Here is a 16,163-nt window from a genome sequence, read left to right as displayed (position 1 = left end):
TTGATTGTGAAAGATGACACAAAGAACATTCTGACTAGACAAAGATGGGGATTTAAATCGGCAGACTTCTTTTCGAATGACTCATCTTGGCACGCACCTTAATCAGTCTGGGGAAAGCACAGATAACCTAAATCTATTTAGTATGCACAAAGCACCAAGGAGATGCTCATTCACCTCATGTGGCCACTACAAGAGAGGCATTATTTATTACAGGATGGTTCACTGTTAATAGTCTAAGAGCATATGTTCCTAGAAGAGCCAAATCAATATTTTGCCTCCTCCTCACACATATTTGGCCAAAGTACCACAAAAGGGAAAATCAGAGAAATCCTATCTCTTACAGAGATTAACAACAGTCATCTTTCCCATGCAGCATTTACAACTGGAACAGAAAAGGGGATAAAGTGAAATTTGTACATGACATACTGTCCACCACACACCTTTATGCAGTTTGCGGAATATACATGTAGATGGCAAGATAGGGGTTTTAAGCCTGTATATGAGTAAAGTGCATTCAGAACTGCACCATCTCACTTAGATTAGATTTACTTTCATTCCAATTTATCCGTAGCGAGGAGGTCCTCCTGGATGTAGAAAAATGACAAATATTTACAACTCAAACAAATAAGCTAATGTACCATTCCACGGGTCCCAAGTAGCATGGTCGTCATTTTTTAATGAACGCTATATGAAAGAATCATATTATAAATACTAATGCACTGAATTTAAAATAACAAAGTTTTTCATTTATTTATAAGGTAATAAACGTGTAATACAATAATACAACTACTAAATACTTATTTACAATGAACACATTACTGCACTGAACTGGTGTGTGCGCATGCGCGCACAGAAGTTATATTGCACTTACACACACACACACACACACACACACACACACACACACACACACACACACACACACACACACCCACCCCCGCGCGCGCGCGCGCGCGCGCGCAAATCATTTGGTTCTACTGAGAAATTCATCAATGGAGTTTGCCACCAATAAATCCTTTAGGCTTCTCTTAAACTGAATTTCATTGGTTGTTAAACTTTTCATGGCTGCTGGAAAGTTATTGAAAATGTGTGTTCCTGAATAATGCACACCTTTTTGTACAAGACTAAGTGAATTTAAATCTTTTTGAAGATTATTCTTATTTCTAGTATTGATGCCATGAATTGAGCTGTTGGTTTGAAAAAGTGATATATTTTTAATGACAAATTTCATTAGGGAATAAATATATTAGAAAACAGTAGTTAGTACCCCTAGTTCCCTAAACAGGCTTCTGCAGGATGTTCTTCAATTCACACCACATATAACTCTTACTGCACGTTTTTGTGCCCAGAAAACTTTAGCTTGGCTTGATGAATTGCCCCAAAAAATAATCCCATATGACATTATGGAATGAAAGTAAGCATAGTATGCCAGCTTTTTCATTTTTATATCCCCTATGTCTGACACAATTCGCATTGCAAATAGAGATTTGTTAAGACGCTTCAGCAGTTCTGTGGTGTGCTCCTCCCAGTTATTAAAGTACTGCTGAACAGAACATAAAAACTAACAGTGCAAGTAACCTCTTGCTCCATCAGTGCATACAGGTACAGTTAATTGAACAGTGCACACAGCATGCTTCATGTGAATAGTATGTACACAAAGCAAAAAGCACTGTGAGTATTGTGGTGTCACCGCCAGACACCACACTTGCTAGGTGGTAGCTTTAAATCGGCCGCGGTCCATTAGTACATGTCGGACCCGCGTGTCGCCACTGTCAGTAATTGCAGACCGAGCGCCACCACAAGGCAGGTCTTGAGAGACTTACTAGCACTCGCCCCAGTTGTACGACGACTTTGCTAGCGACTACACTGACGAAGCCTTTCTCTCATTTGCTGAGAGATAGTTAGAATAGCCTTCAGCTAAGTCCATGGCTACGACCTAGCAAGGTGCCATTAACCATTTCTAGAGAGAGTCTCACTTGTATCATCAAGAATGCTGTATACAAATGATGGATTAAAGTTAAGTATTCCAGCAGCTACGTACTTTTCTTTATAGCATTCATTACATATCCTGTTTCAGACTTAACGAAAGCCGGCGTGAGTTGACGCGTGCCCTTTCAGCTTCCTCGCCTTGTGTCTAGACTGTCTTGTCTAGACACAACAAGTATCACTCACTACTCACTGCTGAAGGAATCATTTGAAATGGGTAGACCAGCATGTGAATGAATGTGCAAACAGTGATAATTTTTTATGTGATGAGAGGCTGGAATATGCCATCATCCACTGGACACTCATGGAAAGGATGCTGTCAGGTAAGCCAGTTTGTGGATGTGCACGTGGTACACCTTTACGTCAGAGCACAGGCTTCTGTGACTCTGTACACACAACTGCAGAGATGACATCGATGACATTTGTGTGCATCCTATGACGGTGCGATAACTGAAAATTTTGGCCTTTGAGGAAACAACACTAAATAACATTAGACTCAGCCAGTAGACAAATATATTACCACAAAATTACTGTAAGAAGTAGTCACCTCTACCCCCTGATCAAAATTCTGTAGATTATGCTACTAGGAAAAATGAAGGAAGATTAGAATAACAGCCAATCAACGACAAGGTCATTAGAGCTGGAGCACAAGCTCGTTTTATGAAGAGATGGAGAAGGGAATCAGCTTTGCCCTTTTAAAATGAACCATCCTGACATTTTCCTGGAGCAATTTAGGGAAATCACTAAATACATGTGGCTAGACATTGACTAACTGTCGTCCTCCCTCATGTGGGTCCCGTGTGCTAACTGCTGCACCACCTTATTCGGTTGTTACTAGGAGGTGTGTTGTGTATGATGCGTTGCCGAATACAAAATTCTAATATCAATAAAAATGTGGCAGTAATGGAACCAGTATGCAATGGTATTTTTGTAAACCCTCATCGCCAGTTTTGTAAAAATCTTGTCGCTACTGCTGCTGTGGAGGTTGAGTTGTCACTGTTGTTAAGGTTGGTCCAGTTTGTGAATTCATGAAACGACTTCTGGTGCAGTACACCACTAAGACAATTTCTCCCTGCCACTACTATACAGCTATGCCCCAGGGTCATGTAACAGGATAGGAGAACGAAGGTTCTACAACACTCCAACAAATTAGTAATTAAGTTACACAAATGAGTTAAGAGGTTTACTTATCTTTGTGACTTGTTGAGTGATTAAGTCTACAACACAGCATGTAATATAACACAAAAATGCCCTCAATGGCTAAGTACAAATAATCATATGTAAATTTCACAGTACATAGCAAATGCAATTTACAACAACTCTCTGTTCACTTCTAACACTTCACTAATTGACATTCCCTGTCCGAGTCAGCCCTCGACGATGATCTCTAACCAAGTGGGCGAGAGCTGCTCTTTATCTTCCAAGTAGGCTTCTGTCCGCTGTTGTCCAGTCATTGGCACATTGTACTTGGTCAGCAATTTGCCAAGGCAAAGTCATTATCTTCATCCTCAGCACTGCCCGTGGCGCTGGTGGAACTTCCACAAGTGGCGAGTCTCTATGGCACTGGCACCAGCTCGCATATTTGCGCCTGTGGTGTTTTTGCCCTGGTTGCGTCTTGTTCGGATGACACAGCAGGTATGATGTACAGTAGCAGCACATTGAAATGAAATGAAATGTCATGTGACGAGGGCCTCCCGTCGGGTAGACCGGTCGCCTGGTGCAAGTCTTTTGATTTGACGCCACTTCGGCGACTTGCATGTCGATGGGGATGAAATAATGATGATTAGGACAACACAACACCCAGTCCCTGAGCAGAGAAAAGTGTTTCAGTTGAATTGATTCTGAATTATTTCTCTTTCCCATGTCCTTTAAATTAATGCTACTACATTTGTTACATGAATGGCAATTAGTTTCTGTATTATAACGTGTTGAATTGGAAAGTTTAATTATAACTACCCAGTATTTCATCAAGCACTGCACCCAAGATTCATAAGAATTCTGTGTCAGAAATTGCTATGCAGAGATTATGCAAAAGAATTAAACTGAATTCCAAGAACAACTATCATAAAAATTGCAATCCAGGCCCAATATTCTACTTTGTCAGTACCCATTCCTCCCCTTGGAACTACTAAATAAGAACCGATATATAGCATTTCATTAACAAGATCAGTCAAGAGCTCTCTTGAATGGCAATACACAGCTGAATAAATCCTGTTATGAGTAAGTCCCAAGTTGTCATCCTCATGATCCCCCCCCCCCCCCCCAAGTTTTGCACTTCTCCTTACATACTGGAGAATTATTTTTTATTTCTTTCATTGTTATATTCTACTCGCATAGCTGAGAATTTACCAAAACATGTGGTACTGGAATTTTGCTCCATTTATTTTCCTTTTTTCAGATGTTTCAATATTATGGCCAAAAAGACAAAGAACAATTTATGACCAAAACTTTACATGCTATTAGCATATTAATCTTGTTAGATTTTTTTTTTTGAAAATACGTTCAATACCTTGTCTTCAAAAGTTTATGATTCTCTTGTTCTGACAGCCAGATACCAAACTCAATCAAACGGGAAGCACGGAGCTTATTTGTCGTTTCAGCCTCCATCTTTGGCTCATCAAATACAAATCTGTAAACAAAAAAAAGAAGAATTATATTAAAACAAGCTAAATAAAAAATTTCATCAACATACTGTTCAAATTTTCTTACAATGATTGAAAGAGTGGGGTGGTGGTGGGCGGTGGGGGTTGCGAGAGGAGGAAATTCTCTCTGACTGAGGTATACAAGAAATAGAAATAGTCCTTCCTATGTAATTTATTCATAGAATGGCCTCAAACTATAACATGTTAGATGAAGATGTAATGTTTCTAGATAGGTACCTTATGATTTGTTTAGACTGTAAGGTTGCGGGGTTGCTGTTATCAATGTGAAGTGTTTGTGGCATGCCTGTACAATAACATCATCTCAGATTACAAACCAAGTCAACTAGCACATGTGCCGGAAGATGGAGCAGAGAATGTGCTTCCTGAAATGTCTGAAATCTTGTCAATTGAAGTGCTTAGTAATCTGAGGAGATTTTACTACTGTTTTTGTGTACAACAATGAAAAAACCGCAATAGATAATTAGTTTCACTCCTACTTAACTACAACAAACCAAATGTTTTATTTTTGTATTAGAACTCTCTTTCATTTTACTGTATTAGCAGTAGAAAACACAGTGTACAAAGTTTATACAACCAAATCATATAGTCGTCAATTACTCCCCTGAGAGTACACAGTATGCCACTGCCCGCCTGTGGACCAGTAAGAGAGTTTATGTTACTTCCTGAACTTTGGCTTCCTGCAAATTTAATGCTCGTGAATGATCCTAGTGTCTAACTTTCCAAATTGTGTGCCATTATTTTGAGAGTCATAAGCTGAAAATAATAATCTATGCTCACAAAACCCAAACTATGGATTCCTCTGAAATTGAGACAACATACCACATGTAAACTCAATAGAATCCAAGTTATATGACAAATAAATACGCAGCTTCAATGACCAAAAAATAAATTTTTTACCTGACATTCTATTTTCAGGATTCTTTAAACACTAAAAGAATTTTTTCTGATTATAAATATTTCTACTGATAATTTGACGATGCACATTCCACCTGGGCAGCTGTGGTTAGCACATCACTGCTGCTGCTGCTGAGCACTCGCTACTGTTGAAGGCCGAGCAGACAGGTGGTTTCATAGATTGCATGCGCCTCGCAAAGTAGTTGTGTTACTGTTCTAAGAGCGATGAAGCAAATTTTCATGCTAGCGTGTGTGCAACACTATGGACAAAGGCAAACACTGCAGAAAAGGGAAGATGTTTTGATAACGAGGTCACCTGGAAGCTCCGCCTACTGAGCCAACCAAGTGACATAACGATGCAAAGACCAATAAACAATAGCCCACCAATTGATGAAACTGAAGAAAATCTGAGCAGTCTAGCTGAGGATGGCTTCTTTGAAAAGAATGACATCTCTTGCTACATCCGCACAGAAGACAGACAGAACAGCGGATGAATCATCCTGGGATCATTGCACAGAACAAATGTGATCTTGTAGTCCTGACTTCTCCCTTTTACATCCAATACCAGGGTGAGGATTGGAAGGGTTTCCTCGGCATACTTGAGGTCACCGAGGTGTTAGAGATTGGGCTCAAGTGTCTGGACAGCAACGCACTGCTCGAGGTGCAAGCAGTGTGCAAGAAGTACATGGCCCTAGCACTGGAGAAGACACAACAGAAAGAGAAGAAATCAACAGTCAACACATTCTTCAGGGTCCCGCCATGGCTGTGAAGTGAAGAAACAGTCTGCAAAGGGCTGCAAAATGCTAGGTTCAGAGATGTAGCTGTAAGGCTACGTAAATGGACAGGGGCTGCCAATACTTATCCTAGCTGTGGAGGTGGCTAAGCTTCAGTGGTGGTTGGCTGCAGACCAAATCTTTGAGCTGAATACACTTTTGGTCTTCTAGGTGACAATGGAGTCTCACCCACTGGAGCTTGATCCAAAGCCTCAGGACTGTAAGTGCCAAGAGAGGCCACGTAGGGAAGTATTGCCGCAATAAGGCAATCTGTGTCAAACACTCTGGCAAACGTGTCAGCCGAGCCCAGAAGACCTACACTCATGTTCCCGCAGTGGTGGTCCGCAGCAATGCCTGTGATAAGACACAGAAGGAGGAGGAGAACAAGATAGACCAGGCATGCTCAGTAGGTGCTAATGGGAAGAAAACAAACCACACCATACACAAAAAACCCAAACATACTCATAACCAGAAAACCCACTGGCATCAAGCGAAGACAAAATAAAAAAGCAAAACATAAACGGTGTATAAGAAATTGGTTGAAGAAGTGCAGTATTCAACTACTGGAACAGCCCATCTTCCTCCATCTGAGGGGAGGACAAGGAGGAGCAGGAGGAATGCTCTCTAATATACAATTAATTAGAATTTAGTTGAATTGAATGGTGGAAAGAAAGGACTGACAATATGCTGCTTTATACATTAAGGACCAAATGTGATTCCATGTTCAGACAACCAGCCTATTCTCTTCCTCCTGTGCTGAGCAGAAAACAAGCTCCTAGCAAGGTGGTGTTTACTGTCATCCAGCTATTAAACAACTTGCAGCCCAATTGCAATGGGTGAGCACCACAACAGCCATAGGTCTCCCCCCCCCCCTCTCTCTCTGTGTGTGTGTGTGTGTGTGTGTGTGTGTGTGTGTGTGTGGGGGGGGGGGGGGGGGGGGGGGGGGGTTGCACATCCATGTGTTCAAGCACCACAGTCAAGGGTAGTGTCCCCAAAGGCTTTAGTAATACCTTACATCTTACTAGGAGATGGATAAAAACTCATTTCTGGTTTACCACTCATAGACGAGAAATGAAATTTTTGTCTACTTGTTTCAAAATTAAAATTTGCTTAAAAAATTTAATACTGCCAGACAACATTTGTAATTAAAAAATATAGCCATGTCTTCTCCCTATGATTTTGGACATACTGACTTCAACAAGTGAAGTGAACAGTATGGAAATTGACACTGTAGTTGCAAGTTGATACGAATTTTGACAGTGTGGTGTCCTATTTTCCTTTATTCATTTATCTCAGACAGTAATGACCAACTACTTCAGAATAAATTTGATCCGACTACATTGAACGTTAAATAAACTAAGTTATTTAAGCAGCATCTTGGACATAACATAGTTACTTAAAAACATGCAAGGACATTCTGCCTGAAACCATATCCAGACCTTTAATACTGGTATATTGTGTACAATGAAAACTGCAAAATCATCCAAGAAATGTGCCTTGTGCTGGAACTACACAACCTATTTTATTAATAAAAATGGTAAAATTTATAGCATCACTCCCCTCCTCTATTCAACATAACAATCTTACAAATAACACATACAAATGAATAATGGGATGCAATGATTAGAAATTTAAGAAGATAACACAAGAAGAAGATTGTACCTACTATGTGTATCATGCCCATTAACTGAACTGAAACAGACTTATATGAAATTTTGCAAGTGTAAGGAAGCTTACTATAGAGGGTCAAAGTATTCATTATGGACTGCCTTCCCTTAACCCACACTGGATGCTATTAATGAGCTTGCTGGTACCTATACTCCAGGAACAACAGTAGTTCATTACATAATGCAAGATTTTTTCTTATTGAAGTTATTAATGCTATACCATGGTAACTAAAGGAGCAAGTGTCCACTCTCTAGTTTGAGGAGGACTACCAGAATAGTTGGAAAACATTGCACACCTGAACATCTTACTGCTGTACAAACAGAAGTTTCAACACATCTCTTCTTTGGGTATTTTCTGGCAACAACCTTCCTCAATACAGTGGTTATAATCATATCAAAACAAAATGCTACTGACAAACTGTTGTATTAGCTCAGTGTATGCATGGGCCAGCATCAATGGAACTGTTTATCAAGTTCATTTCTTGTGACTGACACATTATTCACCATTCTGCACAGAACAAGACAGAGTCACTGCATCTGTGAGATCTGACACAATCTGCTTCCCACTAAGATAATACTATGTGTCACTTTTAATGAAACACTTCTTTTACTATTACTGAATTTCTTTAGCTGCAGTCAGAGAGAGCTTTGAATTATAATTTCACTTTAATGATAATTATTAAATACATTCATAGATAACACCTCAACAAATTCTGGATTGAGGTCGCTACATTGAGAAAGATTTGTCACGAGTTTTATAGACGATCATCCCAACACATTAAAGCTATATCATTCGTCAATGATACACACACTAATTTTATTGTGCTCTTTACCATTTGAATACTGTGACCTTACCTATAATTGTTCAGCAGCCGTTCCAGAGGTATGAAACACTGCAAATTTTTATCTTCTGGAAGAGGCACAAATGTCCCTAAAATTAAAAAAGAAACTGTTAGTGAAAATGTGGTGCGTGCGCACGCGCACACACACACACACACACACACACACACACACACACACACACACACACACACACACACAGTGCTATTTATCAAAAATAGGCTGTCCACAGTTCTGTCAACAAATGAAATTAACATATTGTATGGAAAGCAATGTGTTCCAATCACCACACAGAAGTAGGTCAAGTATCTGCAGCAGAAGGCATCAGAGAACTCGTGTGTGCCATGTATGTAAGAATGCACAAAAAAGGACTGTCTCATATTTGTAGAGAAAAGAAGTAATACTGAAAGCATATTGGGAATATACGAAAATCAGAATACAGACCAATTTTTACCATAAGTTTCAATCTTTAAGGGGAGTTGGAACGCCCTATCCTGACAATGTTAAATTTAGTGACTTGGTTTCGCTGTATTTCAGGAACCACTGTAGCCATTGACTTGAAACTTTTCCAGAACATTAAACTGTAAGTTCCAAGTCTACTGAACTACAATAATTGCATTTCAGCCACAGCTTTCAGAAATACAATATTTTAATTACATGGTTAAATTTTCTGTACTTTTTTGTATGTTATCCTAAATAATTTTAATTATACATAACATTATGTTGTTCTTTTAGTTCAGTAAACTCAGGATATGTATGTTATTACTCCCTGAAAATTTGAATACTCTACTCGAAGTGGTTTCTGAGATTTAGGGACAAATCCAACAGAAAATGTAGATTTACAGGATCGGCTTCTAAAGTTTCAATCATTTAATATATGCTTAATTTTTTATTTTTAGTCATCCGGAAGCACCCTGCACCATACTATATATCATCCTCTCGATTTTAGTGGGCAACTGTGCTGCATACTCTGCTTTATCAATGCAAACCTTGTCCATCCGTTCAAGTTCTCTGATGCAGTTTGCTCCATGATTAATTCCCATATGCTGTAGCACTTTCACCCTACCAATGTTGCCACCCTTAAAAGCAATAACAGCATCACTGACCCCCCCCCCCCCCGCCCCCCCCCCACTTTAGTGTCTTCATTCCAACAAAAACATTTTATGGTAAGCGAGTCCATATAAGATTATTGAACGGCCCACTGGGATTTTGAGTCTGATCATGCAGACACTTCTTCAGTAATTCAGGATTTGCCAGGTATCTGTAAATAGGTTTTATGATATCCATGACTGCTGCTGGGATGGAATTTTTATGGCTGTATGAACTGTTTGAGTACTGGGCGTTGTGGCAATTGCACTATGAATCAGGTCCAGGAGGGCAAAGGTGTTGTACTGGTTTTTCATCAGTTGACACAGTCTGTGGAAGAAGGTTGGCCATCCGCCTGCTTTATTTTCAACAAATCCTCAGTATTATTTCTAATGGTCATCCCGTAATACTGCTGTAGTTCATCAATCACTTTGTCTGTCAGCCTGCCTCTTATGGTTTCACCATCAGAAATTTTCTTGTCTCTCAAACTTTGTTTCAACTTCCTCAACCTGGTGCCCATCCTTTCCTGGACATGACCAGCACATTTCAGTTGTGTGATAACCTTCCCACCATAAGGCTGAGCGGCTACTACACTGTTATATGCTTTTGAGTCTCCACCACTTAAGAACGTAATGTAACACACTCCCCTTTCATTCACAGATCGACTAAAAATTTCAATAGCTGCAGAGGCCTCCATACCACCACTAGTTCCTTTACAATTTGTCGCAGATATGCCCTTCTTCATTCCCTGATTTACACTTATAATAGTGTTTGGCTAAAATCCTGGAAATCTATTACCTTTCCAGTATCCATACTGGCCACTGTAGCAACAGAATTCTTAGAACTGTAGCTGTGCTTCTGCCAAGTGCCATCAAAAACTACTGGTATGTCAGTCATACCATCATTTATTTCAACAGCTTCATTTGCAGCACCCTTCATCAACTCAAATGCAACAAAATGGCTCTGAATACTATGCGACTTAACTTCTGAGGTCATCAGTCGTCAAATGCAACAGATTCCACAGCAGCTCCAATAAATCCTGCACACTTGTAGATTTTAAAAGGTGGGCGTGGCATATTCATCACAGCACACATTGTTTCTACTGCAGTGTGTCCTTTGCCAATAGCTCTCAATCCACAAAACCACCTAAAATTTACTTCACAATTATCTTCACATTTATCAGAATTTCAAAATGAATGAGTATATTTACAACTGGCACAATTAATGATAAGTTTCCTGGCTAGTCCATTTGATACCTCACTGTCTTCATGTAAACTAACTGTCCCTCCAGACATTTCACAACACACACATTCACCTAACATCCTTGTTAGGATGTGTAAATCATCAGAATATAACCTAAAACATTTAATTTTAATCTTCAAAGCACTAATGGGTGTTTCTCTAGATACTGACAAGTTTGCCTGTATTTCATTGTCTGTAACTTCATACACCACACGTTGAACACAATGTTTCCCTTTATTCGAAAAACACTTCGTTTTGGCACCATACGTTACTTTTTGAGAGATTTACCAATCTATTCGTCACTTTTCCTCGGAAAAATGTTAGCACTTCAACATACAATGTGTGTTTATACTATGAAATGATACGATACAGTGCTATCAATACAACCTTTATAACACAGCAATCCACAGCCTTGTATATAAAAAATTACCAATTTTATTAGATCTTGAAGTAATGCACGTAAAAATTTTAACATTCTCAACCGGTGTAGATTATATAAAAAAAAAAAAAATACTTCTCACATGAGTTTGTTACATATATTTTATTTGGAAAATTGCAAATTTTATAATGAGAAAATTATCCGAAAATGTGGAAAAAAATTTTTTTTCCGTTCTAACTCCCCTTAATATCCTTAAATCCCTTATATGCACCTTAGTTTCACTTGGGGATCAAACTGCTCACTTGCCTTTTGGCGACTCATGAATAGGTCATTGGCAGCTCAGCCACTGATTCATATAAAGTCAACTGTGAGAAGCTGACGTCATGATGAGTAATCGCTTGATGGCTAGTGGCTGCTCACCAACCTCAGTACTGAGGCTGGGTAAGGGGAGCTTGTACCATGACCAACAGTCACCGAAGTATTACCCTTTCAATAGGCTGAGTCTAAAATCTGCGGGTGCAAAGATCCTGTTGTACCATACACATTGCAGCCATAGTCAAAACAAAGATTTATAAAATTAGAGCTATAGATGGTGTTTATTCTGAACCCCAGCCCACCAATCTGTACCAACTTTTGAAATTTGGATGCTACTTTCAGAGCTCTTCCTTTAGGATTCTCAAATGTAGCAGTCAAATAAATGTGTAGTCAAATAACCCATACAAAGTTGAATTCTTGATATGCTCCTTAGGTGCAGGTCAATTACAACAGAAAATCTGCATGAGAGATTGAAACTGATACATACATTTTTGTCTGCAGAAAAGTTAATGTGAGTATTCTCAGTCCGTCTGTACACTCTCTCAAGTATTCCTGCAGATGAGATGTGGTTACTAAACACATTTGTCAGCATTCAAGAAGGCATTTACTGTATGCAAAATATCATTAAACGTCACTGAGAGGACACCTTTCTGTAGAATAAAAAGAAGGGTATTGTTCCCAATGTACCTATAAAGCGACGATTGGGATTTAACATCCCAATGGCGATGAGTTAAGTAGAGACTGAGAATGAGCTTATGCTGGGGAAGATGGTGAAAGAAACTGAACTGTTTTCTGAGCGAAGGAATCATTCTGGTATTTACCTTGAGAGATTTAAGGACACCACAAAAAACAAATTGGATGGTCAAAATCAGATGCAACGACTATCTCCTCATATGCCAATCCAATATCAATGCACTGTTGTTGTGGTAACAAAGTTATAATTTGTCAAGGAAGAATGTAATAAAATGGAGTGCCATTTCATGGAATCCTGGACGTGGTGCCAATAAAACTGACAGCCCCTCAGAATTCTAAGCCCGACAATTTATATGATCTGACGACATTGCAAGACATGAAAATCTATGCAGGAAGTGCTGTCTTCCCCTCAAGTTATTGTTGAGCTGTACCTTCTTGTGGTCTAGTGCTAAACTTTCTGCACTGTGAATGTAAGGTCACAAGTTTTGAGCCCACGAGTTTCAGTACCTTTAGGTTAACTTCATAAGAACAAATTAATTGCCAAGCCCTAACAAAGACATCTTCTCAAGCAAAGATGAGTGTGAACAGGTAATACAAGGGTTGGAACTTTAATAGTGGCAACTATTTATTTACAGCTCATACAAAATAGATGTGTGTTTCAAAGTTTAAGTGACTTTCAAAGTAGTCACCAACATTGTGTATAACATGTTGCCAGCGATGTGGAAGTCATAGGATACTCTTAGCAGCACCAGTTGTGTTGACAGAGCGACGCGGTCTATTGCTCGAATTTATAGCAGATCTGAAGCGAATGCCGTGCAGCGTTTCCTTCAGTTTAGAAATCAAGCTGAACTCGTGAGGGCTTAAGTCAGGGGAGTGCAGTAGGTGGTATAGCACTTAGCAGCCCCACCAGTCAAACAAATCAGTAACAGCTTGCACTGTACGTGCTTGAGCATTGTCCTGCAAAATGATGGTCAGGTCCTGCAGAAAGTGTCATCACTTTTGTTTCTATGCTGTTCATTTTTGGAACACAACCTATGATCAGCTCAGAGACAGAAGTGAGGACACTTTCTGCAAGATCTGACCATCATTTTGCAGGACAATGCTCAAGCACGTACAGTGCAAGCTGTTACTGATTTGTTTGACTGATGGGGCTGCTAAATGCTATACCACCTACTGTACTCCCCTGACCTAAGCCCTTTTAAGTTCAACTCTATTTCTAAATTGAAGGAAACACTTCAGGGCATTTGCTTCAGAACTGCTGCAAATTCGTTGGGCAATAGACTGCGCCGATCTAACTGTCAATACAAGTGGCATTGCTAAGAGTATCCTATGACTTCCACATTGCTGGCAATGGGTTATACACAATGCTGGTGACTATTATGAAGGTCAGTAAAACTTTGAAACGCGTATCTATTTTGTATGAGCTGTAAATAAGTAGTTGCCACTACTGAAGTTCCAACCCTCGTATTTTGCACCTGATGGCAGAAAAAGGGTGTTGCATAGTACAAACTGTTCATCAGGGATGTGTCCATTGGAGCTGGCACTTGTTGCCAATAACTGAGGTGCCCTTCAATCACAGCATCAGATAATGACCAGAAAAACAGCATTGTGTGTTACTACTACGTGATAAAGCCCTTCTGCACTTGACTGATTTCACAAAAGAACCTATCAACAAAATTCCTTTCCTGACAAAAGAGTACTTTGAACCTGGCTTGACGACATCGTCAACTCTGAACCAGTTCATTTCTAGAAGTGTTGAATATGCCGACTACCTGAGCACTGTGAGATTGTTTGAAATAATATGGAAAGATTTTTCTTAATGATTAAACTTCTCTCGTGTGTAGTGTTGTGCTCAATAAACTAATGAAAAATGCTATAAAAATATGCAATGCATAAACACAAGGAGGTTAAACTGATGTTCCTCTAGATTAAAACCAACAAGTGTATCATGCGAAACAGAACTTCAACTACCTTTCAGAAAGTAGAAAAAAACCACTAAAATTTCAGGTATGGTGTTTTCCGTTTTGCTGGATTCTGAGGGGGCTTTTGACGACGTGACTTCCAAATCCATGGCAAAAGCTGCAGAAGTGCAAGGTTATCAAGGCCACTATACAGGGTGTTAAAAAGAAAAGTGTTTAATACTTTAAGAAGTGGTAGTACTCATCGAAACAAGAAAAATAAGTCCAATAAACATGTGTCCAGAAACGGATACTTTCCGAGATAAACACATATTTATAGGAAGGACTGGATAAGGTTTGGTTGTGGATATTAGCATAGTCGTTGCACTGGCGCTCCACCAAACGTGTCGGCAGTACTCCACCTACTATTAAGTGATTTGCAATCAGTTGCACGGTTGGAGTAGTGTTGTAGGCTACATTAGTTTACGTTGTGTTTGTGTGCCTTATTGTACAGTACTATCATCCCTGATTAACTATCATGGCATTTTACCTCCTTCCAAATGTGAATTCACTTGTGCTTACTGTTATTGAACTGTTTGTACAAATGGTGTAGTACAGTTACACTTTATCTCTTCCACCACTTGTTAGTAATGGAAGCCAACATCTTGACAAGTGAAATGGCAAATATGACATTCTGCTACGGTTTAGGAAATGGACGCAGCCTGCGAGCCTGTGCCCCCTATGTTGAAAGATATCCACAAAGCAGAGTGCCCTCTGATAAGCTGTTCAGCAGACTTTTCCAACATCTGAGAGAGAAAGGCACCCTTGCACCTCTGAGGGCTGACAGTGGAAGGCCCTGTACAGTCCACAAGCCCGACATTGAAGAGCATGTGCAATGTTAGTGGAAGAAGGCCCTGGGACCACTGTGAGACGATTAGCAGCAGCAGGTGGTGTGTCTCGCACTCTATATGGTGGTACTTCCTGAACAATTGCTGTACCCTTATCGTCTGCAGTGCGTTCAGGCTCTAAGGCCACAGGATCATCATGGCAGATGGCAGTTCTGTCAATGGCTGTTGCAGAAGTGTGCCGCAGACCCACTGTTCACATCCAAGATTTTATTTACCAGTGAGACAGGGTTCACAAGAGATGGTGTTGTGAATTTCCATAACCAGCCTGTATGGGCAGATGCAAATCCTCAAGCAATTCAGGAAAGAGGGCACCAACACCAATTCTCAATCAATGTATGGGCAGGCGTGCTTGGCAATAGATTAATAGGGGCATACGTACTACCATGAAGACTAACTGGGATGCAATATCTGGACTTTCTTATTAATGTATTGCCTACCTTGCTGTAGGTTGGGCTACTGCAGCGACAAATACAAATGTGGTTCATGCATGACTGTGCACCAGCACAGTTTCATCACAATGTGCGCAAACATCTGATGCAGACATTACAGGACCGCTGTGGTTTTTTATTTTTTAAGCGCTCTGTATATGTAGGTTCATTGTGATCATGCTGAGTAGAAGAGAGGTAGAAGCCACGGTGACGGATGCGAAAATGGTGATCATAGCAACATCAGAGGATGTCCACATGGTGGGATTTTGTCCTCACAACTGTGGAGCCAATTGCTGAATGAACTCATTAATCAGTTAAATGCTAGAAGTTACTTTTGCCAAGAGTAAATGCACTATGGACATTGGGCAAAACTGGTGTAGGAAACAAGATC

The 16,163-nt window shown here is 39.9% G+C and overlaps 1 protein-coding gene across 1 annotated transcript in view; it reads right to left on the bottom strand.

Moving 5' to 3' along the window:
- Positions 1 to 16,163, bottom strand: part of LOC126184558 (nonsense-mediated mRNA decay factor SMG7-like) — a 211,830-nt gene that overhangs the window by 46,660 nt on the left and 149,007 nt on the right. Inside the window, exons 14-15 of the mRNA XM_049926985.1 lie at positions 8,839 to 8,914; positions 4,496 to 4,615 (exon numbers count right to left, since the gene is read on the bottom strand). Coding sequence (XP_049782942.1) covers positions 4,496 to 4,615; positions 8,839 to 8,914 — 196 coding nt within the window. The remainder of the gene's footprint in view (positions 1 to 4,495; positions 4,616 to 8,838; positions 8,915 to 16,163) is intronic.

This window comes from Schistocerca cancellata, chromosome 4 (genome assembly GCF_023864275.1).
Source record: "Schistocerca cancellata isolate TAMUIC-IGC-003103 chromosome 4, iqSchCanc2.1, whole genome shotgun sequence".
NCBI lineage: Eukaryota > Metazoa > Arthropoda > Insecta > Orthoptera > Acrididae > Schistocerca > Schistocerca cancellata.
Note: the sequence above shows the minus strand (reverse complement) of the source record. Positions and strands in the feature narration are given on the sequence as shown.